This window comes from Esox lucius, chromosome 15, assembly GCF_011004845.1.
Source record: "Esox lucius isolate fEsoLuc1 chromosome 15, fEsoLuc1.pri, whole genome shotgun sequence".
NCBI classification, from domain to species: Eukaryota; Metazoa; Chordata; class Actinopteri; order Esociformes; family Esocidae; genus Esox; species Esox lucius.
In genome coordinates this window covers 7,845,604-7,873,425 of record NC_047583.1, presented here as the reverse complement: position 1 = coordinate 7,873,425, position 27,822 = coordinate 7,845,604, and the positions used below count along the sequence as shown (strand labels likewise).

At 45.8% G+C, this 27,822-nt stretch overlaps 1 protein-coding gene across 1 annotated transcript; it reads right to left on the bottom strand.

Annotated features, from left to right (window-relative positions):
• Positions 1-1,926: 1,926 nt before the first annotated feature.
• Positions 1,927-27,216, bottom strand: eif2ak3 (eukaryotic translation initiation factor 2-alpha kinase 3). The gene is made up of 17 exons (XM_029125616.2): positions 26,524-27,216; positions 17,073-17,202; positions 12,567-12,761; positions 11,551-11,681; positions 10,953-11,244; positions 10,517-10,691; positions 9,734-9,856; positions 8,878-9,000; positions 8,346-8,575; positions 8,046-8,158; positions 6,194-6,316; positions 5,940-6,086; positions 5,071-5,797; positions 4,665-4,838; positions 4,356-4,457; positions 4,118-4,180; positions 1,927-3,828 (listed from the first exon to the last, which is right to left on the bottom strand). The coding sequence occupies exons 1-17, from the start codon at positions 26,838-26,840 to the stop codon at positions 3,643-3,645; spliced, it is 3,351 nt and encodes a 1,116-aa protein (XP_028981449.1). The 5' UTR covers positions 26,841-27,216; the 3' UTR covers positions 1,927-3,642.
• Positions 27,217-27,822: the final 606 nt, after the last annotated feature.

Below are 27,822 nucleotides of genomic sequence, written 5' to 3'. Positions count from 1 at the left end.
CTACCACGATGGGACGATCTGCTCACAACATTGACACCAGCAAACGGGTCACGCAACGCCTTACACACAGCCCACCATCTACACAGTACAGTTGAAACCGGGTGTGTCTGTGTTTCTTGAGTTGCTTATCTTTAGGGGAGAGTTTATCCTGAGTACACGTGAGCAGACAGCTCTGATAACTAGTTGGAAATTAACAGAACCCAAGTGGCAGAGATTATCTGTTCTGTGATCAGTCTGATATGTCAATTCGTTTGAATGATTTTCTGTGCAGAAAATAAAGCTGAACAGCGACACCCAGTGGGTTAGACTAGAAATGCACCACTGGTAAACAAGAATGTGTCCATCTCACTCAATCAGTTAATACAAATATATCCTAATAATTCATCATTGTCCTTATCTATTTGCTGGATTAGACAAAGATGGGAATTTTATTTTTATTATTTTATTGTTGAATACTGAATGTGCCAGTATTCCTGAGGCGAGGTCCACCCAAGGATAGCCTGGTGGCAAGGTGTGCTTCCGAGTACAGAGGTCAGGCTGGACCATGGAGACAAGACTAGGGATAATATTAAGCGTAGACTATTGAGACCAGACTATTGAGAGTAGACTATTAAGACCAGAATATTGAGCGTAGACTATTAAAACCAGACTATTAAGACCAGAATATTGAGAGTAGACTATTAAGACCAGGCTATTGAGAATAGACTATTAAGACCAGACTATTGAGAATAGACAATTAAGACCAGACTATTGAGAGTAGACTATTAAGACCAGACTATTGAGAGTACACTATTAAGACCAGAATATTGAGAGTAGACTATTAAGACCAGGCTGAATTTCTGATCTAAACGATAATGTAGAGAGGAAAATACTGTAAAAGGAACTAGCGTTAACTTCCTGTGTGTGTGCTAGGTCATCCTGATGAGGGTGTTTTTAAAGATGAGTTGATTACAGGCACACACGCACACCACCACCACCCTCCCCCCGCCCCGCCCCCCGCCCTGTAGACAACCCAGTAATTTAGGGCCGGTACACATGTTCCCATTCCAATTGCTATTATAAATACAGTTATTTTTCTGTCAAATAGAGCAAATAATAAATCTTTACATCTTTTACATTTTATCAATTTTATTCTATATTACTAATTTCTGGGCAGGAAAAGAAACACATCATTTAGCATTTCTCTGCTAGTCCAGGGTTAGGGTTGATATTTTGTTGTTAGCATAGGCCTGTTTGGTGCAAATATAGTCAATCTGGTGAAGTGAAATCCTTTAGCTGGTCCACAAAGAGGGCTTGGGAGTCTTTAGATCTTAAGTTGGGAGGGGTAATGGAAAATAGAATTTTGAACACAAAAATAATAAAATGTGTGTGTGTGTGGAAGGACAATACAACTATTGACATTTGATGATCAATTACATTGATATTCAGTCATTTGGCAGCCTTGTTTAACAGGTTAATGGCTTGAGGGTAGAAGCTAATCAAAGTCCTGACATTTCCAGACACGGGACACCTGCAGTGCAGACCATGTTGGTCATAGGCTAGTACAGTGTATGGTTGGGGGGTTGGGTGGGGGTGACCAGTTTCAGGGCTGTCCTCTGGCCGGGTGAAGAGGTCCTAGATGAGATCTCTGGAGGTAGCACCACCGTCTCAAGAGCCTCACAACCAATGGCTGTGCAGTGATGCAGTTTGCAAAGATCCTCTCAGAGACAGAATCCCAGATTTCTTTAGCCTCCAAATTGGGAAAAGGGACTGAAATGCTCTCGTCACCACCGACTGAGTTTGTGTGGAACATGTTAGTTTGTTGGTGAAAGTATAAATCACCACAACATGCACACACACACACACACACACACACTCACACACGTTTCTCTATCCAGGCGGCAACCATAAAGATACATTAAAAAAAAGTACACCAAAACAAACAGCTGTACAAATGTAATAGAACCGTTTATTAAATTTTGACTTGTAAGAAGTCATCATGTTCCAACACACTTCATGGGACAAAGTGCATTCATTCATATGTACCACCAACCAAAACAGATTGATGTCAGCATTAAACATAAATAAAACAAATACACATATTTACATCATCGCCAGATGAGATGGACAGAGACATTTAACTACAGGTCAAAGGTCAGAGGCCATGGGAGGGCATCAGACCAAAATCCAACAAGAGATCCCCCTTGATATCTCCTAGATAGCAATCAAGTAACTAATTCAACAACACATTGTGAACAACTGATGCTTGAACCTAGCTGGCGGTCATTTAAAACAGAAAACAAAACAATAAGGGATGACCAGAACTTCCGCAGTAAAAGCTAAGATCACCTTTTTTGAGATGACAAAAGTAGGTCAACGGAGTAAGGTTACAGGTCACAAACGGTAAAACTCCGATCTAGTGGGAACATTCTACCAGGGACATATTCATTAGAATAAAAACATCCCTTTAGCATTAGCTAATCTCTGATTTCCACTCAACAGAAGTGGACCTATGATCTGGCTAATTAATCAGCCTGTATTCCGACACAAATCAGAAACAACTAAACTTTACATTAATGAAAAAAGTTTGCAGAATTGCATCATATCAAAAAGAAATTGTCAAAAATCATTAGAAAAAGTACAATTGATTAATCGCTAATTATATTACATTTAGTTATAAGTGTATAGAATTAATGACTAAAGCTGTTCTTATGTTGTGTACAGAGGAGAAAACAAAGTGTTTCTTATATCACAAAATGAAGAGTGACAGGACAAACATGTTGAGAGGTCCTCTTTAACTGAGAACCCGATTCACACTTGTTTAGGTGACAGTATCAAAAGACACCCTATTATTTAAGTAGTTCACTACCTTTCACCAGGCCCTATTGTCATTTGGGACCCAAGCCATTATAATGCTATCACACTCCAAACAAAGGCAGAGGTGTTTCAGTGTCATTTAAAAAGAGAATAGAACCTTTTTACAGCATCAGTATTTACAGGTTTGATCAAACTTTGAATTGACACTTTCTTATTTACAACATGGCGGGAGGGGGGTGTATTTTTGTGGAAATCACTGTCCATCTCTGGCTGCAAATATGCTTTTTTTTCCTCACACATATAGAAAAAGAAAGATAGAGGAGTTCTTTCTCCAGGTCCCAGCTTAAGCCAGATCCCTAGTTCTTTCCTATTGTCACCATGCAGTCGAAACAGCTCTCCAGTAGAAACGTGACTCAGCATCTCACCATTCATTCCAGTAGAGAGCAGCTCTCCATGTCCAAGGCAGATCAGATGCATTGCACACACTCATTTCACTGTCAAAGCACAAGGCAGTAAGCCCCTCCTCTCATCTAAGGCCTAAGCAGTACATCTACTCATCATCGCCCTTACAACTAACAGGAAAAGTTTGAAAATGTTTTTGGTCTCTCAGGTCAGGCATGTTGGTGGTACAATACCAGCGCTTGTACTAGTACAGTCTCAGTACTAGTTACCCGTTTTTAAGGACAGTTCATGCTTGATAACGGGGTTTGAGGATTGTGGACAGTGTTGACAGAGAAAATATTGTTGTATGTAACAGGTATCAGGGGTAGCAAAGGGGGGGGTTCATGTGTGGCAGGAGCTTCTTTCCGGCAAGAGACTGGCGCAAGGGGGGGGGGGGTTGTGCGTTCAGGAGGAGGCTGTTGAGATGCGCGCAGGCCGCCCCGCTGAAGAGGCGCTGTAGGTCCGAGAGCGTTGCCGGACGGCCAGGCGACACGGGACCTCAAGGTCCTGGAAGAGAGGCTCCTCTGTGATTTCTGCTGCCTCCGGGCGCTCAGCCGGGTCACGGGACAACATGCTCCGTACCATGCCAAGCTAGAGGGAGGGACAATTCAACATTCATGACGCCTGTCACAATATGCCCGTCAGTCGCTGAACGACATTGTCCATCTACGATGTGACTGAGTCTAGCTTGGTAAGTCCTTTCCATTACATTCAAGTACCTCAACAGTCTTATACGTTAGTCAGTCACTAGACGGCAACAGAAAAACAGGTATAACAGTCTTTACATTAGTCAGTCACTAGACCGCAGCAGAAAGACAGATCACATCATAACAGTTTTTCCATTAGCCTCTAGATGGCAGCAGACACACACACAACTTACCTCTTGGATGTTGTTCTTGGAGAACACATTAGGAAACTGCAGCCTTCGAACTTCAGTCAGAGTCTGGGAGGTAAAAAACAACATCATGAATGATAGAAACACCAACATCCTGTCGAGTCCCATATTATTCAGCCCTATGACAAAGAGGTATTGTTTTTTCATTGGCTTGAAGACTAATATAAATGTAACCCCAGTGAGTCCTATTGTACCGACAGATTAGCAGCACAACCCAACTGACCTGGACTCTCTCCATCTGAGTTCTGAAAGGGCAGAGCAGCTCAAACAGGATCAGACCCAACGAGTAGATGTCCACTTTGTGAGAGTACGAGTTACCAGACAGCTGAAAACAGAGGGCAGGTCAGGGTCAGGGGAGGCGAGGTCAAGGATAGGGGAGCAGAAGTCAAGGATGGAGGAGCAGAGGTCAAGGATGGGGGAGCAGAGGTCAAGGATAGGGGAGCAGAGGTCAAGGATAGGGGAGCAGAGGGTTTGTGGATGAGGTGTCAGGGTGGTAAGGCACACTGCCAGTTGGGCCCTGGCATGTTCTCACCTGTTCTGGACTCATGTAGAGCTTTGTGCCAACCTGGCCGGTGTGTCGGGCGTAGCTGGGCACGGGTGTCAACGGGCCCAGGTCGTCTTCATCCTCTTCCTGGTCCATGGCTGTCACCAGCCCGAAGTCTCCCACCTTCACCACGTCGTCCACGGTGAAGAAGATGTTGGAGGGCTGGTGTTGACAGACGGAGTTCAACCGGAGTAAAACACTTGAAAACAATTCATCCTTTTGTGTGTGTGTGTGTGTGTGTAATGGTAACTTAGTATTTGCTTTGGCAATGAATCCCCCCCCCCCCCCAAAGCTTTTTAAAATCGAAATTTAATTAAAAGGAGATGGTTATAGATTGGAAAGCACAATGTGGATAGAGGTTTGTGTGTGTGTGTGTGTGTGTGTGCGTCTTCACCTTGAGGTCTCTGTGCATCAGCCCCTTGCTGTGAAGGAAGTGAACGGCTTCGGCGATCTGCAGGAATATGTCTAGACACTGAGATTGCTCCCTGTGTTCAGGAAGACATCTCTGGGACATCCAGTCCTTCAAGGTGTCTTTACGACACAGCTGCATCTGGATGTACAGGTACACCTTCGGAGAGGGCTGGGTCCGCGGGGCGGGGGGGCCCTGGGACGGGCTAGGAGCCAGGAGGAGGGAAGTGGGGCGGGGAGGAGAAAAGGAGGTGGCGGGGGCGGCTCCTCTGGTCTGGGAGGAGGAGCTAGCCTTGTCAGAGATCAGTGGATCGGCCAATCCTGAGGCTCCTGAGGGGGTCGTGACCTCAGTGTCACGGTCGCAGCCCGAGTCCTCGAACACAATGTCAAAGGAGGAGGAGCTGCAGTCGACACGCGGGGGGCAGAGCTCAAAGGACGCAGAGGCCTCGGGGTCTGGTTGACTGTCCTGCTCTGAAATCATACTGTCCTGTCCAATCAGAAGGGGGAAGGGGTGGTCCAAAGACCCACCCCCAAAGCACATGGCCCCGCCTGCCAAACTGGAGAGCAGCGATTGGTCACGCTCAGTCATGAAGGATCCGCCCGTGGCGTCTCTTCCTGGCTGAGACGCAGAGGACGCGGGGCTGGAAGACACCGGGACCTTCACGGACAGCACCTCCATGTGGTCAGGGGAGGTCAGGGGCCAGTCTGTGGTGCTGAGGACGGGGCAGAACACGGTGGTTAGTTCTCATTCGCCATTCCCATTATACACACGCAGTGAGGAGAACGTATTCTTAAAGGGATATTTCACTGAAACACGGTGTTAGTATTCCAGTAGAACACGGCCATAGTTCCCACCTCTCCTCCAGCCAGCGCTGGTCCTGCTCCTCCTGCCATCCCTCTGGGGGGCTCTCCTGCCAGGCGTTGAAGTAGCGGATGATGCCAGGATGTTCCAGTTTTGCCAGGGCCTTGACCTCCCGCATCACCTTCTCCCGCGCCAGTTCTCTGTCGGGTAGAAGCCCACCAACACATTAGCAACAGGAAGCCTTTAAGTGACTTATTTCTGTGACTTGAAGGCTGTCGGTTCAGTTGGCAACGAGCGGTGTGTTTACCGGTTCGGCAGGCGGATCCGCTTGATGGCGTAGTGGCAATCATCTACCTGGTTCCGAGCCTCAAACACCACTCCGAACCCTCCGCGGCCGAGGCACTGCACCGGCTCAAAGTCTGTCAGGTACCTGGAATGGAGATGGACAGAGCTACAGAGATTACTGGGTTGTCCATTTGAAGATTGGACAAAACTTTTCAAAGCATTCAAAAATTGCTTCAGTCAGCATCCCAGTCACCAAGTTATTCTCAGTCTGAAGTGTTACCAAGTTATTCTCAGTCTGAAGTGTTACCAGGGCATTCTCAGTCTGAAGTGTCACCAGGGCATTCTCAGTCTGAAGCGTTACCAGGGCATTCTCAGTCTGAAGTGTCACCAAGTTATTCTCAGTCTGAAGCGTTACCAGGGCATTCTCAGTCTGAAGCGTTACCAGGGCATTCTCAGTCTGAAGCGTTACCAGGGCATTCTCAGTCTGAAGCGTCACCAGGGCATTCTCAGTCTGAAGCGTTACCAGGGCATTCTCAGTCTGAAGCGTTACCAGGGCATTCTCAGTCTGAAGCGTTACCAGGGCATTCTCAGTCTGAAGCGTTACCAGGGCATTCTCAGTCTGAAGTGTTACCAGGGCATTCTCAGTCTGAAGTGTTACCAGGGTATTATTTATTTAGACTTTTATCAGGGCATTCTGTGTCTGATTCGTTCCACAGGTATTCTCTATCTAGAATGATATCAGGGAATTCTCTAACTAGAATGCTCTTAGTATTCTTTAAGTATGTTTTCAAAGTATCCTCTAACTAGAATGTTATCGGAGTACTGTAGAATGATATCATAGTATTCTCTATGTAGAATATTCAGAGCAAATTCTAATCAGGGGTAGAATGTTAGCAGGTGGGATTCCTGGGTGATGACCGTCTCATACCAAACCCACTCTGATGTCTACTGGGGTTTCTGTGACAGGTTGTAACCTCCTGAATGTAAGCATTTATAGCTCAGCCAGTATTGTTGCTGACAGTGTTGTAAGGGGATCCCCTGCTCCAGGGCAGATGCTACGGTGTGTTTGAGCAGGGGGGCGTAGGGATGGGGCTGGGCCACTGTTAAACACCAAACAGCTGAGTTCCCCAATCCTACCGAACTCTAGCCGGCCAGCTGCTACAACTACATGGGAGAGCAGAATGCAACGCTCTCCACTGATAACCATGGCAACAAAATGTCAGTTGTCGGGGAGCACCGGTCCGTCAGTTGTCGGTACGTATCGGTCAGTCAGTTGTCGGTACGTATCGGTCAGTCAGTTGTCGGTACGTATCGGTCAGTCAGTTGTCGGTACGCATCGGTCAGTCAGTTGTCGGTACGCATCGGTCAGTCAGATGTCGGTACGCATCGGTCAGTCAGTTGTCGGTACGTATCGGTCAGTCAGTTGTCGGTACGTATCGGTCAGTCAGATGTCGGTACGTATCGGTCAGTCAGATGTCGGTACGCATCGGTCAGTCAGATGTCGGTACGTATCGGTCAGTCAGTTGTCGGTACGTATCGGTCAGTCAGATGTCGGTACGCATCGGTCAGTCAGATGTCGGTACGTATCGGTCAGTCAGTTGTCGGTACGCATCGGTCAGTCAGATGTCGGTACGTATCGGTCAGTCAGTTGTCGGTACGTATTGGTCAGTCAGTTGTCGGTACGTATCGGTCAGTCAGTTGTCGGTACGTATCGGTCAGTCAGATGTCGGTACGTATCGGTCAGTCAGTTGTTGGTAAGTATCACTTATGTGGAAGTTCCAAGGTGTTACACAAGTCCCAAACGGTTCCTAATTCCCCATTATACAGGGCCCTACTAGGGGTAGTAGTGTGTACTGTGGTACAGGTTGCCGTACCTGGACACGTATTCGCTGGAGCGTGTCTCCATGACAACAGTCTCTTTGGGTTCCGCTACCTCAAGGTCATACTTGCTGTCCGTCTGACACTGAGTCTCTGACTCCTTCCGTTGCTGTGGAGATCAAGATGGTGGGGAGATGAATATGACACAGAAACATATCCCTGTGTACACACTAGCTGTATGTCCCCACATGTTTCTGACCAGTGGGACGGTGCTTAATGGTTTTGGCACCCGCATGGTTCTGTAAGGTTGTAATCCTGACGTTGTTTACTGGTTAACTGATGGAGAGCAGGCTCACCCGTGTGTAGATGACAGGGGCGTGGGGGTGAAAGAACGTCCTGACGATGTATGTGGTTGCAGCGATGCAGAACACGATGGTCCCCAGGATCTCCTTCCACCAGGGCAGTAACAGGACCGGGTCTTTCCTCCTCCGCTCCCCAGGCGAACCACCATCTTTCACCAGAGACACCTCCGCCACGCCACGTCGCTCACGGTAACGCTTACTGTATGGGAAGTAGTACCCGTTGTCTGGGGAGACGAGCGGAACCAGTCAGCCAATCAGCCAAACCAATCAATCAACCAAACCAGACAACGACTCCATAACTTATACACCTATAAACAACAACACAACAATGGAAGTGAAAACAGGTTATATCAGATCATGACAGGGCCTAACTAAGTTCCTAATGAAGAGTATATGGTCATAACAGGTCATAACAGGTTGTTCTTACCATGCAGCTACTGCAGTACAGACAGTATACTGTGTTACAACAGCGGGTTGTTAGTACCGAGTATACATGATATAACAGGTCATAACAGTAGGTTCTTACCATATGGGTACTGCAGTACGGACAGTGCTCCATTGCTGTATTCTTCATGAGAGAACTTGTCATTGTTCAGACACTTGTCAAACTCATCTGAACCAACCAACACCGGAGTCCGGGATGGAGAATCTGGAAAAAAAAGTTAATTAAATATACTCTTGATATAGCCTGGTATAGGAATTATATCTTCCAAAATGTTTGAGCATAATATATTTATATAATGACATGTTACACCGTAGTTCATGATACTCATATCAATTCTGCTAAATTATTGGTGAGGTAGTTCTGGTACTAATAAACCTGATGCTACTTTAATGGAGATGTAGTTCTGGTACTGAGTTACATTCTGGTATATTAATGGAGATGTAGTTGTGGAACTACATTAATGGAGATGTAGTTGTGGAACTACATTAATGGAGATGTAGTTGTGGAACTACATTAATGGAGATGTCGTTCTGGTACTACATTAAAGGAGATGTCGTTCTGGTACTACATTAATGGAGATGTCGTTCTGGTATTACATTAATGGAGATGTCGTTCTGGTATTACATTAATGGAGATGTCGTTCTGGTATTACATTAATGGAGATGTCGTTCTGGTACTACATTAATGGAGATGTCGTTCTGGTACTACATTAATGGAGATGTCGTTCTGGTATTACATTAATGGAGATGTCGTTCTGGTATTACATTAATGGAGATGTCGTTCTGGTATTACATTAATGGGGATGTCGTTCTGGTATTACATTAATGGAGATGTAGTTCTGGTATTACATTAATGGAGATGTCGTTCTGGTACTACATTAAAGGAGATGTAGTTCTGGTATTACATTAATGGAGATGTAGTTCTGATCAGTACGTACGTATGAGGGGTTTCCATCGGATGGTGGGGATGGAGTTTGGTTCTGGCCCGTTCAGGGCTTTAGATGGGAACTTCTCAGTGATCTTGACTGATGATTGGAGGTACAGCTGGCCCTGGTACATGCCTGGAGAAGGAAGTCAGTATGTCAGTAATCACCCAGGTAGACCAGTCTACTGTCAGTAATCACCCAGGTCGACCAGTCTACTGTCAGTAATCACCCAGGTCGACCAGTCTACTGTCAGTAATCACCCAGGTCGACCAGTCTACTGTCAGTAATCACCCAGGTAGACCAGTCTACTGTCAGTAATCACCCAGGTCGATCAGTCTAGTGTCAGTAATCGCCCAGGTCGACCAGTCTAGTGTCAGTAATCGCCCAGGTCGACCAGTCTAGTGTCAGTAATCGCCCAGGTCGACCAGTCTAGTGTCAGTAATCGCCCAGGTCGACCAGTCTACTGTCAGTAATCGCCCAGGTAGACCAGTCTAGTGTCAGTAATCACCCAGGTAGACCAGTCTAGTGTCAGTAATCACCCAGGTAGACCAGTCTAGTGTCAGTAATCGCCCAGGTAGACCAGTCTACTGTCAGTAATCACCCAGTTCGACCAGTCTACTGTCAGTAATCACCCAGGTAGACCAGTCTACTGTCAGTAATCACCCAGGTAGACCAGTCTACTGTCAGTAATCACCCAGATAGACCAGTCTACTGTCAGTAATCACCCAAGGAAACCAGTCTACTGTCAGTAATCACCCAAGGAAACCAGTCTAAGCTCAGGATGTCAGTAATCACCTAGGTAGACACTGGACTCTGTGGCTCCTCTGGCCTGCTCCATAATGTCCTCGTCCTCCTCCTCCACCTCCTCCTCTGCGTCAGGACTCCCGCCGTAGGGCGTGTCATCAAACAGGCTAATGGGAGTCACCTTTCCCCCACCAACCAACCAGGCGGAAGCGATGGGGGTGCAGAACTACAAAGGGCAAAATAAGGTCTTTAGCATTAGAGCCAATCTGTGTCATAATAATTGTGTGTTAATGCTGTACTATCAGATGGGTATAATGCATTAAAGATCTATTATAAAGGTGTATAATGTGTTATAACTGTATTATAATAGGCATATAATATTAAAGTGTTAAAGCTGTAACACTTTCTACAGGAGTTCGATAATTATGTTGTATTATAACCGGTGTGTGAAAAATACAGTAAGCATATATTAATAAGTTCTAGTTACCTGATGTTCCCAGACCAGCTGTCCGTCAGGCTGGGTGCTAAAGGCCATAACCTTCCAGTCAGGAACGGACACCTTAATGACCAGATCCGGTGAGCCCGGCCCTGGGGCGTCCGTGTGTGTGTCTGTAGTCGTGTGCCGGTCAGTAGTGTCCTCCATGATGATCTTCTGGCCACTGTTCTTCTGCTCCTCCCGCCACACCTCGCCACTCACCATCTCCCCTTCCAGGAAGTTACTGGTCAGCTGTACGTCAGGAACAAACTTCAGCTCAAAGTTCCCCACACTGAAGTTCCACCTACAGAGAGATGCCAACAGAATTTAGCCTGGGAAAAATCATCAACACAGGTACCACTACTGACGGGCAGGTACCACTACTGACAGGCAGGTACCACTACTGACAGGCAGGTACCCCTACTGACAGGCAGGTACCCCTACTGACAGGCAGGTACCCCTACTGACAGGCCGGGACCACTACTGACAGACCGGTACCACTACTGACAGACCGGTACCACTACTAATGAACCGTTAACAACAACAGACCTTAACTTCCACAAATTAGTTTAGTTTAGCCAGGTCACTTGTGGTGATCCTCAGGTCTTACTTCTCTAAACCGGAGCGTGGTCTGACGGCCCTGACCGTCTTCTGGGTCCTCTGCAGCAGTAACACATCCTCTGGCTCCGCCTCCTCCTCGCCCCAGCGGCTACAGCCAACCGCTGAGCAGATGTACCTCAGCTAGGACACAGAGGGAGGCGGACAGGAGGGAATCGGGGAGGAGAGAAGGACGTTTCCTGTTTAACTTCTTGAAGTTGACATTAGGTAATGTTCTTAAAAATAAAAATAAATAAAACTGTTAACCATTAGTTAGATCAAAACCAAACCTCTAACCTCTGACCCCTCACCTTGCCAGTGTAGGGTCCTAGGCAAAATCTAAGCTATGACCTTGGACTAGGGATGGGATGAAATAACGTAGCATGAAATTATGCGGTTAAAAACCCCACAGAATGCATGCGGCAAAAAAATGAACTGTGAAATAAAGACATAAACAGCTCTCGTTGATGTCATACTCAGTTTCGGCATACTCTGCCTGACGCAAAACAACAACCCAACTTGAAGGAAATGCTCCTGGTAAAAACAAAAAAGCTCATGCTAGCTGGTTTCATTAGCATGATGGCGTCCAACATTGGAGTACAAATTGAGGTTGCATCGCCCGTATTTAAATCGCATAAGTGGCAATAGTTTGGTTTTCCAGGAAAGGCAGAAAAGGATGAAAGGGTTTGACAAGAATAAGACAATTTGCGAGTTATGTAAATCAACAGTTCCCCACTCCAAACATGTTAAGAAAACTACAATGTTAAGGATTTCCAAGAGTTGGTTAAAACAAACACATTATTTTGCATAATAATACTTTGTTTTGTTTAATAACTTTTTAAAAGTGGATGAACCGTTCCTTCCCATTCCTATCTCTGACCCCTCAACCTGCTTCTGTTCGGCTCCTGGGCCACACCTAACCTCTGACCCCTCACCTTGCCGCTGTAGGATCCTGGGCCACACCTAACCTCTGACCCCTCACCTTGCCGCTGTAGGCTCCTGGGCCAAACCTAACCTCTGACCCCTCACCTTGCCACTGTAGGCTCCTAGTCCGTAGGTAGTGAGACTCTTGCCTCCCACCAGAACCGTGTCTTCTCCAATGCGATAGGAGGACTCCAGAAGAGACTCCACACTGAAAGGAACCGCCTCCATGCTCTCTCTGTCTCTATTCCACTGGAACAGAGCTCCATCAAGAGAGGGGATGAACATCTTATTACCAAAGACCTGGAGGAAGGGAGGACAACAGAGAAAACCAGAGGTACAATTAATAATGACACAGCTGATTGGAGATACATTTAATATTGACACCAGACCCCCCCCACACACACACACACATGAATTGAGAGAGAAAGAAACAGAGAAACAAAGAGAGGGAGAGAAACAAAGAGCAAGAGAGACTGAGAGTAATGAACCCAAAATCCTAATGAGTGCACTCAACTGTGTGTGTGTGTGTGTGTGCGCGCGCGCGTGTGTGTGTGTGCAGTGGGGTGAGATGACATCATGAACAACCCAGCCGGTGCTTATTCTAATCCGGCCTTGACTCCAGAGGCTTTGACCAATAGGGAGCAAGAAACTGATAGGATTTTTCAGACATGATCAGGTAGAATGATTTACTGCCTCGACTGAGCAGAGGTGATGTCATCTAGATGGAGGTGATGTCATCTAGACAGTAGGAGAAGTAGAGGAAGTTAAGTCTTGAGTTAAGAGACCAAGCCAGATCACAAAATGCCATGCTGCTTCCAGGCTCCAGTTCACATGAAGATCACGACGTGTGTCATCCCTTCTTATCGCAGGAGACGAGTTCAGGGTGTTTTAGGGAGGGTATAATACTGGGTAGTACTTGAAGTGTTTAAAGCGAGTAGACAAACATTCAGGTTTTAACCTTAATCTGTGTTTTTACTTGTGTGGGTCTGTTTAAACCAGAAAAGGAATAAGGCAAAGCCTAGTTCAGTCAGCCCGCAATTAAAAGAGATGCATTTTGTTGCCCTCACTGGATTCGAACCTGGGTCTCCCCAGCCCGTGACTTTAACCACTACACCACAGAGCTATACTACTTCATTAGACACCATTAAGCATTGTGTTAAATCCACTAACATTTATCTCCACCACAAATAGCATTTATAAACTGGGTGGCTTTTGCCACTGTCCGTTTTAACAGCGTATTAACCAGTAATAGTCTTACAAGTATCTACTAACTTACTACTTGGAATAAGAATTAAGCAATTGCGAGACTGAATATGAACTCTACACTGCCAAAGCTATTTCATGGCACAACGGCGTTAGTTTTTCCTTCATTCGTGAATGACATTGATAAAATAAATATCAATGTTGGTGATGACTGACTTTTTCGTCAAGTGAGAAGATGAGAGAATCGTGGAAACCCCTACTGTTTTACTGCCCAAAAGTTGTGATCTAGCCTATATTACCTCAAAAAGCATGCACGGGTGCTTACTTCAAAAATCCACCAGAAATTGTCGCAATATAAATCGTAAACAGTCTTATTTTTAGATTACAATAACGTAGCTACTGAAGGTTGTAGCCAACACATGTTTTGTCTATCCGGAACAAACCCTAATGCATAATTAGTTTTGACGTTGACGAGAGTCAGACGTGGGAGCACTTGTTTGGCAGTCCGCGTCTCTAACCACTACGGTATTTAAGAGACTCCGCTTATGCGGTCGAGCAAAAATAAAAATAAAATTACTTTCTTAGAGGGGAAATCTGGTCTTGTTGATGCTCTCTTTCTTTTGCAATAAAGTTCTAATTTTCATTTTTGCCAAAACTTAAAATCAGCACTCCCAAATTGTATCAAATCATTTATGCTAAGGGGGCATTACAAACACCAACTCTCAGCCTGCACTAGACTAGCTAGCTAACCAACGCAGGTATGTAGCTAGCCAAGCACGTCTTGTTGTTTATAAATCACCAACATCGTCACAGAGTAAGAGGTTGTAGTGTAGTTGTAGTGTAGGTCCAGACCCGACTAAACAAATTCACCAAAATGTATTATCTATTATGTATTACTAAAATAAGCTTGAAGTGTTTTCAAGTTAGCCTACTTTTTCACTTGCAATGCAGCATGTGCCACAGGCCACACAGATGCAAGTCAGTAACTTTGTCCAAGCTAATGAAGCCAACTCCGGCTAGGCATATGTCAATAATGCTTATTGTGGATTTTGACACAACTCCAGTCACAACCCAAGGTAAAAGGAATAATTGCATTTCGACCAACGGTTTGATCTGACCTGTGGGGATATATTTACGGAGAGAGAGCCTTCCTGACCCCAGGCAGACAGATTACATGGCTCAGCATTACCCTAAATGCACTGCAGACCCCCAGATAGTGTTGCCACACGGAGAGCAGACAAGCTGCAGGGCAGGTTGTGTAGAGGGGGGAGAGGAACCCCCTAAAGATTAAAACAAATCATAGGGAAAATATTTATGCTTTGTGGGGAAACATTGTTTTCGCTGACATAGCATTTGGGTGGATATGAACCCACCTCAGACAGCCAGACCAACCCTAGGACAGCCAGTTTTTTTAATCTATTTTATCTAAGTATCTATTTAGTGTTAAAGGTTAACTGGCATTTTGTGAGATTGTAAATTAGGACTACATCTACACCCATTCATCCTCCAACCACTCATTCATCCTCCACCAACCCAGCCATTCAGAAATACATCCATTTAATGTAGCATCGATGGGGGTGGGAAATGTGTGTGGATGGGGGAGGGGGCGTCGGTTGTGGGATGACATCACCCTGGGCTTAAGGCATTACCTCATCTAATCACACATTCCTCTCCACCCCTCCTTATCTATCCCTCTTCTGAAGTGACAGCTTATTTCTGCAATGCTGCTGATGGCCCCCTGAACCCGCTCCTGCTCCGCTCCGTCCCCCTGAACCCGCTCCTGCTCCGCTCCGTCCTCTGAACCCGCTCCTGCTCCGCTCCGTCCCCCTGAACCCGCTTCTGCTCCGCTCCGTCCCCCTGAACCCGCTTCTGCTCCGCTCCGTCCCCCTGAACCCGCTTCTGCTCCGCTCCGTCCCCCTGAACCCGCTCCTGCTCCGCTCCGTCCCCCTGAACCCGCTCCTGCTCCGCTCCGTCCCCCTGAACCCGCTCCTGCTCCGCTCCATCCCCCTGAACCCGCTCCTGCTCCGCTCCGTCCCCCTGAACCCGCTCCTGCTCCGCTCCGTCCCCCTGAACCCGCTCCTGCTCCGCTCCGTCCTCTAAACCCGCTCCTGCTCTGCTCCGTCCTCTAAACCCTCTCCTGCTCTGTCACCTGAACAGTCTGTACTCCTGAAGATACTGCAGACCCCCTAATCACTGAGCAGAATGGTGTCTGAGGGTCGCCGTGACGACCAGATATCCTATCACACCCTACCTTTACCTAGCGCTAGGGCTGGGGGAGGGGCCAGCTAGTGCTCCCAGCCAATCAAAGGGATCTGTCTCCTACAGCTAGGCATTGCAGGACAGTCCTCTGACCAGACATAGTAGCAGGAGGCAGACACACACTCTATATACACACACAAACACACTATATATATATATATAGTAGTGATAGAGATTTCTTTTTTATATATATCAAACACACACACATACACACACACCCCCACTACATTCCCTCAAGACTTAAGTAGACCCAACTGGTTAAACATAAAGGAACTCACACTCAGCAGATATCTGACATCACAGGGGGAGGAGGGGGAGTGTGGGGGGAAGGGGGAGACAGGAAGAATGAAGAAGTAGCTAGGGAATTGAAAGGGTACGAATCAGAACCTTCTTTAATTGCTAGGTACATCTACACATACTCTGAAATGGATGTGGTGCGAAGGCCACAACTAAATTTACACCAGGCTGGTGAGCATTTACAATGACTGGATACAGAATGTGTTAAACACAGAATATACAGTACATGGATTAACAGTTAAAATGCATATTTCCAATACCCTTTAAAATATGTCTCGATGCATATACATGAACAGAATGCAGCCATTCAGCTAACAGTTTGAAGGTGTCTTGATGTGGTGAAAATGGTTCCATTAGTCTCTATGGAACAGATGGCTGGTTGCTGAAGGCCAGAGCAAGGGGAAAGAAATAGTTTAGGCAGCAGGAATTGTGGGTAATGATTGACCTCTACCATCTTTCCGCCCTCCACTTGCCAGAAGAGGGATTTTGGAACAGTTGGTAACTAGCCAACCACCACCTCTACAGTTTGGTCTGGTAAGTCTGACTGCTTATGCTGTGGGTAGTGGTGTAGTAGTGGGGTGGTAGAGGGTAGAGGTCTTTGGTGTTATTCTGTGGGTTGTAGTGGTGTAGTAGTGTGTAATGGTCTTGTGTTATGCTGTGGGTAGTCATGTATTAGTGGTGTAGTATAGCTGTTCTGTGTCATGTTGTGGGTAGTGGTGTTCTGTGCATAGTGGTGTAGTAGTGGAGTTCTGTGTTACACTGTGGGTAGTGGTGCAGTAATTATGTAGTAGTGGCATTCTGGGTTATGCTGTGTGTAGTGGTGTAGTAGTGTATTTTGGTTATGTCAGTTACCTCTGGCTTGCTGAGGCTGGATGAGACCAGACATCCTGATCCCACATCCAGGTCCCACTGCTTACGGCCCTGGTTGTAGGGGTCCAGGGCTGAGATACGACCGTCCAGAGTACTGATAATCACCAGGGAGCTGGAGACGAGAGGAGGAGTTAGAAATGATACATCTATAGCAGATCAACGGGACCAGATCACTGCTCACTAATCAGAGATCAGATCAACGGGATCAGATCACTGCTCACTAATCAGAGATCAGATCAACGGGATCAGATCACTGCTCACTAATCAGAGATCAGATCAACGGGATCAGATCACTGCTCACTATTCAGAGATCAGATCAACGGGACCAGATCACTGCTCACTATTGAGAGATCAGATCAACGGGACCAGATCACTGCTCACTATTGAGAGATCAGATCAACGGGACCAGATCACTGCTCACTGTTCAGAGATCAGATCAACGGGACCAGATCACTGCTCACTATTCAGAGATCAGATCAACAGGAGCAGATCACTGCTCACTATTCAGAGATCAGATCAACATCTCTGCTGATGCAGCCCCTTCCTCTTAGTCACAAGCTCTGCTGCAGATGCTACACTCCCCCCCCGCCCCCCACAACTACATTCTTCCCCATGCTACACCCCTCCCCACAACTACACCCTGTTAGACCCCCTCCCCACACCACCCACTACACCCCTTCACACACAAACCTCCATACCACAACCCCTCCCCACACCTTCCTCCACACGCTACACCCCTCCCCACACCTCCACCCTCCCTCACCCGTTCCCCCACCAGACCCCCTCCTCATGCTATGCACCCAGCCCTGTAACATCCCCTCCCACCACAACATGCCCTCCCCGTGCTATGCACCCAGCCCACAGCGCACCTGAGCACACACAAAACACAGTGTTAAAGCTAACATGAAACCAGCCAATCGCATGGCCAAAAACACATGACTTCCAATCAGAGCTGTACAGCAGTAACCCTGCGATATGTCATTGGCTGAAAACAACCTGGGGCTATTTAGGAAGCTAGAGTCAAAGAAGTTAACAGCAGACAGAAAACCTAGTAGTTAGAGTGTGGGCCAGTAACCAGAAGGTCACTGGGTAGAATCCATGAGGCGCTAAGGTGAACAGCACTGTGCTTGTGCCTGAGAACAAGGCACTGAATCCTGATTGCTCACGTCGCTCCAGACCAGAGTCTGCAAAATTAATAAACATTTGAGAACTTAAAAAAGGACCTTCTTCACAACCTACCAAGCCAGGGGGAGAGCTGCTGTTGTCTGTCCTTGGTCAAACTGCATAAGGAGTTCACCCCCACCCCCAGACCAGAACAACTGGGCGCACTGCATTCCAAACACCTCCCTTCAGCCTCCATATCAACACTTTACAGTATCAACACCACGTATGAGCAGAGGACTGGTCCGATTGTGGACGCGTGTCACAGCTGACACACACAATGAAGACACGCTTGGTTTGGAACTGTCCCAAAGTGTTCCCACACCATCACTACCCTGCCCGGAGCAGCAGAGACGCAACGCTCCTCTCTGCCACCAATACCAAGCACCGCACAAAACCGCTTTCACGCACACCATTGGCTGGTGAGCTCTGCCAAAAATATTAGGCTTGATTGGTTGTTGCTAAGCAGTAGGCATTCTGAGAGGCAGGGAGATGTGCGGGGTGACTGATCAGGCCACGCCCCCCCCTCAGACACACTGTGAATATAGAGCAGTGAGCCAAGGCTAGTGTCCTATTCCCTACACTGTGTACAACTTAACACCAGAGCTGATAGGGAGACAAGAGGAAGTGTGTGTGTGTGTGTGTGTGTGGGGGGGGGGCAGTTCAAACTACTACACTATCTACAAAGAGATGCAAATTAAGAAAGTGTGTAAAACCTTCTTGAAATATGTACACAAAACAAGCAGACATTCTGTATGTATTTTTAAACTCCGGGCTTTGATTCGCCACGTTCCTGCTAACTAACTAGAGGAATGGCGAGTAGCGGCTGTTTTGGAGTGTGATTCAGTGTGACAGCTGTCTGCAGGGAGCACATGTTGAAGTAGACACAGCTGCAGTTCTTCTACTCCACAGTAACATTCTTAAAATGTCACAATAGACTGGTCCCTGCTCAACAGCTTTTGGGGCCAATAATTGCTCCTCTCCTCACTAACACCTAAAACAGGTCCTCAGAGAAACTTCTAAGTTGAATGCACACAGACAGACCAGAGCTGGCGTACTGACAAGGGAGAGAGCTTGCTGGTAAACAAAGAGAAGAGGAGAGAGATGAGAGAGAAGAGGACAGAAGAAAGGAGCGCTGATATATATAGAGGAGCGCTGGTAAACACTCAAGCTCCATTGAAGAATACGACCCAGGATGTTTACACTGGCACCGTCTCCAAGGAGCCCCCATCATTCATCCAGACCAATCACAGCAGTCTGCCTCCAGGCCACAGCCAATCACAGCACAGCTCACCTCCTTACTTAGCCAAACAGGGAACAGCTCTTCAGAATCTGAGCCAATAAGAGTGAGTGTCTGTCTGTAACCATGCAACAGCAAGAAACCCTGGTATTGCTGTTGTACTGTTATCTGCTCTCTCCCAGAGCCCCCAGCCCCCCCCAAACCACACCAGAATAAAAATACAGCAGCATGGGGAGCACGTGGAGGAAGTTATGACTGCAGAGGGAGGAGAGCGGGAGAGAAGAGAGCCACGCCCTGCAGAAAAGCTGAACTAAGAACACAAACAGAAATGTCTCTTTCTAATACACAGTGCCACATGTACAGTTATGATTTGGTTACACTGGGAGGGAGCAATCAGCACGTCCTGCGACAGAGCAGAGGGGTACAGGACACTTCCTGTGACAGAGCAGAGGGGTACAGGACACTTCCTGTGACAGAGAAGAGGGGTACAGGACACTTCCTGTTATAGAGCAGAGGGGTACAGGACACTTCCTGTGACAGAGCAGAGGGGTACAGGACACTTCCTGTGACAGAGCAGAGGGGTACAGGACACTTCCTGTGACAGAGCAGAGGGGTACAGGACACTTCCTGTGACAGAGCAGAGGGGTACAGGACACTTCCTGTGACAGAGCAGAGGGGTACAGGACACTTCCTGTGACAGAGCAGAGGGGTACAGGACACTTCCTGTGACAGAGCAGAGGGGTACAGGACACTTCCTGTGACAGAGCAGAGGGGTACAGGACACTTCCTGTGACAGAGCAGAGATGTAGTTGGGGAAAAGTGATCATTTGTGGCAATGTCATAAAATTGCAATAATGCCATGTTACGAGTTAGAAAAACACAAAATCCTAAATGCTGAGGACAGCACATCATTCGAGACTAATTTACAGGGAGACAAACATCACCATAACATCTCCTCTCTCCTCTCTGCTCATTTCACACATGTTAGAATCAAAACTCTGTGGCGCCAGGACACAGTCCACTGATTGGCCAGTATCTGGTCTTGATCTGTGTGGGATTGGTTGTTGCTAAGCAGTGAGGATCTATCTACACAACAACACATCCTCACGGTCCTAAGGACCGCCTCCCTCCATCCTGGCACCCCACCTTTCCCCTCAGCCACACCTAATACTGCAGCGATGCAGTGTGAATCCACAGCTGATTCATTAATAATGACAGCAGTGCAGATTAATAACACAACCGGTGGGAACCACAAAACCTACCATGAAAAATGTATCAATACAACCTGTTATATGAATATGATTCCAGGCTGTATGTCTACTGAGCAACATACAGTGAGAACAGAGATGAGTACGGCCGGACCATTATCACCAAGCTATCCAAGTTACAGCATTACCAAGTTATTCTCACATAAACATGTAAATAAGTTTACACTTATTCGACAACCATTCAGTCACTATAAGGACAAGGAAAAAACAGCTACTTCTCCTGGAGTTCACAGAAAACACAAAACATGAGAAACCACTGGAAAAAACGGAACATTCCTAAAAATGTCAAAATACAAGTAAGATATCTCCATTAGGTGAGTGTAAAAAGCAAGGATATCAGGCAGGACTGAAGAGAGTGAGAATGTCGAGCCACACCTTTTCTTTACTCAGCGACAGAACCTTCATTTGGGCCAGAAGTTCTATTTATACCCTGACAACCTTCCCCAGTTACAGAATCATTTCCCTAGTTACAGGAGCATCTAGTGAGACCTGGAAAAAAAAAACAAGGACATGAACTATCCCCTGTCCCCTCCACCCCCACTCCTCCCCCTCCTCCAAACTTCCTCCAGTCTCGTCCCGCTTCCCCTCTCCTCCCCCAACCTCCACTCTTCGATTCTCCCTCCAGACCAGCGACAATGCAGCCAACAACTCAAATTCTGAGCACTACCTACATCCACCAATGTCATTGGCCAACAAGATGCCCAACGCAGGCTGGCTGATTGGCTGTTGCTAAGCAGTAGGCTGTGGGAGACGACCGGCTAGTGGAAGCAACACAGAGGGGGGCGGTGGGGTAGAGGGAGGGAGAGATCAGGGGAGAGACACAGAGAGAGTCAGGGAGACACAGAGAGAGAGAGAGAGAGAGAGAGAGAATGAGAGAGATCAGGGGAGGGAGAAAGAGAGAGAAAGATCAGGGAGAGATAGAGACCGGGGGAGACAGAAAGAGTGAGCAGAGAGAAAGAAGCGGGAGAGACAGAGAGACAGAGAGAGAGATTGGAGGAGGTAGACAGGGGCTGCTAGTGGCCCCTTAGAGTATGTGGATGTAGGGGGGCATCTTCCTTCAGAAGTCAGACGCAGCCTCTTCATGTTCTGTCACCTGTATCAACCATGTGTGCTAGACAGAGTCCTACCCCGATCCAAGATCTACTACAGCAATCGGTCCAGTTTACACTCAGATATGTTACTGCATACAGCACCAGGAAAGGGAGGGTCCGTAAGAAACAGTCAGATGCCCAGAAACTGGAGATCATAATGGGATTGTCTAGTGGAGTGACTTTATTTATAGATCGAATAGATAGGACAGTCAAACGGTCTCGCCCCAAACAGCGCCCTCTTTCCTATTCATGGCACTACTTTAGGGAGCTATTTGGAACTGTGCCAGTGATAGACACTTAAAGAGCAGAAAGACACCAAAGAAACTATGTGACAACGAAAACAACAACAGTCTGGATTCTTCTGCAGGTTCCAGTTTTTTACAGTCATGACAGAATTCCAGTCATTTCTAGAAACGTGGATGTGAACAATGGAGTGATGGGCACATATCAAATCTAAATCAATGGAAATACCTGGACCCACAAATGCAAGCGCCAATGAAGGCGGTCGCCAAAACATGTCAGTTTGACCACTACTGCTAAATTAATGGATTTTAAAATATAATAGGAACAGATGTGTGTGCGAGATTTCTCTTTATTCAGTATATACCTTCTTGGACAAAAAGAGAATGATTTTACCTTTTGACTTGAGTGCTTAATTTAACCTACAATTTAATGATATAACAAATAAATCCATCGACTTTAACATTGCAAGCGCTACTTTCTATTAACTGAGCCACACTATACCAGCGACAAATAGAAGTGCCCCCCCCACCCCCCACTGTTACTCCAATGGGGATTTATTGGCATGGGAAACATTTGTTGACATTTCTCTCTCTCTCACTCACTCTCTCTCTCAATGTCTAGGTCACAGGCTTGACCGTTCATGGCTTCAGCTAATTCCTGCTGCTTAGATATTACAAATTATCACAGCCCATCCCACAGGCTGGAATGTGGATGAGGTCAAATATAAAGCAAGCTGTACATAGATTGAATCAAATACAGTCCAGATTATGCAGATGGGGTCAAATACAGTCTAGTTTATGTAGATGTGGTCAAAGACAGTCCAGTTTATTTACATAAGGTCAAATACAGTCCGGTTTACAGAGAATCTGTGCGCAGGTCCACTATATTGTGTTATATAGATTCACTAGCTTTAATGAATTAGCACCAAGACAACAACAAAACTGTGTGCAATGGTCCTGTTTAAGTGAGAAAGTGAATTTGTGAAATGAACCAGTCCATTATCAGTGAAGTACTGATCAACTGAAGAGAACCAGTCCTTTATCAGTGAAGTACTGATCAACTGAAGAGAACCAGTCCTTTATCAGTGAAGTACTGATCAACTGAAGAGAACCAGTCCTTTATCAGTGAAGTACTGATCAATTGAAGTGAACCAGTCCTTTATCAGTGAAGTAATGATCAACTGAAGAGAACCAGTCCTTTATCAGTGAAGTACTGATCAACTGAAGAGAACCAGTCCATTATCAGTGAAGTACTGATCAACTGAAGAGAACCAGTCCTTTATCAGTGAAGTACTGATCAACTGCAGAGAACCAGTCCTTTATCAGTGAAGTACTGATCAACTGAAGAGAACCAGTCCTTTATCAGTGAAGTACTGATCAACTGAAGAGAACCAGTCCTTTATCAGTGAAGTACTGATCAACTGAAGAGAACCAGTCCTTTATCAGTGAAGTACTGATCAATTGAAGTGAACCAGTCCATTATCAGTGAAGTACTGATCAACTGAAGAGAACCAGTCCTTTATCAGTGAAGTACTGATCAATTGAAGTGAACCAGTCCATTATCAGTGAAGTACTGATCAATTGAAGTGAACCAGTCCATTATCAGTGAAGTACTGATCAATTGAAGTGAACCAGTCCATTATAAGCAGCATCTGTATAAGCACTTTAGAACAACTGCTAATGTAAAGAGTTTATGTAGTGTGATTGGTAAAACTAGTCCATTCGCACTAAACTGACGACACATTGAAGGAAACCAGGCCTTCACCAGTTAATCACTGACGCCTACGACAGGCCCGCTCACGCCTACGACAGGCCCGCTCACGCCTACGACTGGCCCGCTCACGCCTACGACTGGCCCGCTCACGCCTACGACTGGCCCGCTCACGCCTACGACTGGCCCGCTCACGCCTACGACTGGCCCGCTCACGCCTACGACTGGCCCGCTCACGCCTACGACTGGCCCGCTCACGCCTACGACTGGCCCGCTGTAGCTGACGTTTTCTCAGACATTTATTAGATGGGTAAAGAAACCTGATATAAAGGGAAAACAACATGTCAGATCCAGTTTTATTACAAACTCAAGACTTGAAATTCTCCATGAAACTATGTTATCAAGTGTTATGCCATAGCTAGGTGTTTAATTATCTATTTATTCCCTAACAAGCTAGAGTGGAACATTTCAATATTGCAATTATTAAACCCGAAGAACCTTGAATGCTTTCAAAATCTTTATTAAGAAAACCGCTTGGAAGTGTATGGTGCATCACAGAACCAGGCCCCAGGGGGGCTAAAGGAACTAAAGGTTCCTAGTATTTGGAAATTACATGTCACATAAATGGTTACCACTGAAGAGCCGACTTGATCAGAATCACAGAGATCTGAAACCAACATTTTAGTCAATGGTTGTGTGTGTAAAATGTGTTAACCAATGGTTGTGTGTGTAAAATGTGTTAACCAATGGTTGTGTGTGAAAAATGTGTTAACCAAAGGTTGTGTTTTTAATGTTACCCAATTGTTGTGTTTGTTAAAACATTTCCTGAATAGATATAGAAATAAAATACAGTCTCACCATATGTACATCTCATTATTAAGGAACTGTACATTGGCCAAACATGACTTAAGGAACATCTACGTAAACTCCATGTTATCTATCACAACGAGGAAACAAGGCAAAAAGAAAAATTATTGTTGACCTTCATATATGAGGCAATGGATACAATGTTTTATTTCCATGTAAAGTTCAAAACCAGTGGAACAATGACAAACCTGGCGCCAAATAATGGAGATGAAGCCCTGGAGAAAACTCCAATGAATATAAGCAATGGATGATATGGACCAAAAGAGCTTTTGAAAATATTTCTCCTTGATCGGTATGCTACACAACTTGTTAGGTTGATAACATAAATAACATGCAGCAGTGTTAACAACTAGAGCGATTAACCTGTAAAATTGTCCAGACAACATAAATTACATGTAGGTGTTTTATCAACTACAGCTGTTCACCTGTTAAGTCATGTACTGTAAATAACTTGCTATAGACGCTGGGAAAATTTCCACAATATTTCCAACTGGCTTTGCAATCAAGTCAGTGACGCAGTGTGTGTGTGTGTGTGTGTGTGTGTGTGTGTGTAACCGCGCGCTGGGTGTGTCTAGCTGCATCATAGAAGGGACTGAGGTGAAGTGCCAAACAGAAGAACATCTCTCTCTGTGACTTTGCACACAGACTGCTTTAACATTCTATTCAGCTTGATCACATTGACCCCACATCCAACCACATATCGAGATTGACTATCTCAGGTCTTTTCCTCTGCTTCATCAGGTAGCTTAGCCAACGTTTTCCTACACATCTTTAGGACATTTCAAGTTTATGTTGTCCTACACATCTATATAACATATCAACTGTATTTTGTCCAGGTAACAGAAGCTAAGCAGGTGTTTACACTCAACTTAAAGAGGCTATCTAAACTTGCTTTGACACATAGTTTTTAACAGCTGTGCTTCATCAATATGATTTGTTACTGTCAAATAACATGTCCAGTATGAAAACTATCCTCTCTCAAAATAGTGTAAATTAGCTAGTTAGAACAGACAAAGATGGACGGGCTGGAAGAATGTATTTACTCAGAAACTTCTGAAAGCATAACCTATTATATTCTTATCAGAAGATCAACTAATTCCTCCTCCCCGAAATGTACCATTACCGGTTTCTTTCTGGCTCTGTTTTCAGTTTGAGCTCGACCGCCTTCGCAGATTTGGTCTTGCGTCTTTTACAGAAGTGTCTTTAACACTATTCAGTCCTAAATCGTTTTGTTGTTGAAGTAAACATTATTCACAAAACTAAGGTAAAGAGTAGGCTAGTGTGTGAGTTTGTCATTCCCCGTATTACCGTTTCTACCGTACTTACTCAATAGAGAGAACGTGTTTACATTCTCGATTTATTATTTAACTTTTTTTAATGAAGACACGTCTTTACAGTTATCGGTATAGCCATTACTAGTGTATCGTGACTGTAACTTGGTAAGTTAGAAACCGGAAGATGGTCGACTAAAGAGGTTCGGAGAACCGGAACTCGGGTCGGTTGGAGCAGCGCGTGCTATGTATGGATCTTTGGGGATGATGACAACTCGCGAGCTGTTGCTGCACTCAGCAAAATGTCACGGAAGATGTAGCGACAAATTACTTATCTTTCGAAGTTACAATAGCCACCTAAATCCAATGACCATAAATATTTTAGTGATCATAGCAGAGCAAATTTAAGGAAGTTTACTGAGGTGGAGAGCAGTTCTTACATCCAAAAGACAACTTTGAGAGCTGCTGAAATGCTTATTCACCTAGTGGTCCAGTTTTCAAAAGAATTACACTTCGAAAATCCTTGTACTTCCAGGTGTCACAGAAAACAACTAAAAGTTCAGCAACAAGGTTACTGCTTACCGTTTGGGTTTGAGGTTTCCGTCACTCTCCCCGTAAGACTCCTCGCCCTCCGCCGCCCCACTGTCATCATCTTGATCCTCTACGGTCACGTCCCCAGTAACACCAGGAACCGGACCTCCAATACTTTCCAACCCCCGTTCCACCCCGACATCGTCGGGTTCATCGTCGCCGGGATTGAGTGACTCCAGGGCGGCTGCGGGTTGGGGCTCTCTCCCGACAGTAGAGCTTGGAGTTGGAGAAGTCCCTGTCAGAGCCCTCAACAACAATAGGAGCACTAGGGATATGCTCACGTTTCCAAAGTGAAACCCCCTTTCCATTTGTAACACTGGCACATCGGTACATGGACTATTTACATGCCCAAGTCCAAAGTAAAAGTAATAAAAAATAAAAGTACAAAACAGTTTATGTACAGGTGAATCTTGAAATGAGCTGGTCTGGTTTGAAAGCCCTTTCCTTTTCTGGGTAAACAGACAGCCGCTAAGGCACCATACTGTTATTTTCTTTATACAATCTACCTGACAGCAGACTGGCCTTAGTAACTCTAGTCCCTCCCCGTTTCCACACAGCGATAGGACAGTGAAACGACAACCAAAGAGAAAATAGCAAGCAAATAAATCCTATTGCTCATACGTTATATCAATCTGTGCAACTCGTGTACTAAGCAGAGCCCGATTGCATGACACCTTTGTCGCTCAAAAAACATTTCCGTATTCGGAACTGCCTCCCAAACAGAAGTCTGTGTCCTGCAGGTTTTGCGCATGCTCCGGCACTGCTACAACAAGGGAAAACACATGGTGACGTCAAAAACTCTCTGGTGGCGTGTCCTGAAGTTAAAACATCATTGGTTAAAACATTGCCCGTTGGACCAATGTAAATGCTCTGTAAAGCCAGAAGAAAACTACTGGTTTGTTCACAAGACCGCGAAAGATAAAGCCGTTCCCAATTGGATATATCCAGCAGTCAATCAGAGTAGTTGCTAAGATGCCATGTTGTAAACCGTTTAGACCGCTGACAGAACAAGCGTTGAACTAGGACGAGATGGAAACATCAACGTGGCCATACTGTAGCGCTATGTTTCCTCTTCCGGTTCTATCACGAGTTTCTGTAGCCACCGCTGTGTTTTCAACATTTCAATGTGAACAATATGCTCTGTTGTCAAATTCCCAAGCATGTTAGCAAAATGGTGTAGTCGAACTCTCACGCATGTTCTATACACGGTGTTGTAACACAACAAATGTAAACGTTAAGTTAAAATATATTATGATTGTGAAGAAAGTTTGTGCGCAGTAAGATTGTCAA

Coding starts and splice junctions, on each gene's coding strand:
- eif2ak3 (XM_029125616.2), bottom strand. CDS start 26,840: ATGGAAAGGGGGTTTCACTTTGGAAACGTGAGCATATCCCTAGTGCTC. Junction 8,159..8,345: donor CCCCTGTCATCTACACACGG/GTGAGCCTGCTC, acceptor TGATCTCCACAG/CAACGGAAGGAGTCAGAGAC. Junction 4,458..4,664: donor TCTACATGAGTCCAGAACAG/GTGAGAACATGC, acceptor CTCTGTTTTCAG/CTGTCTGGTAACTCGTACTC.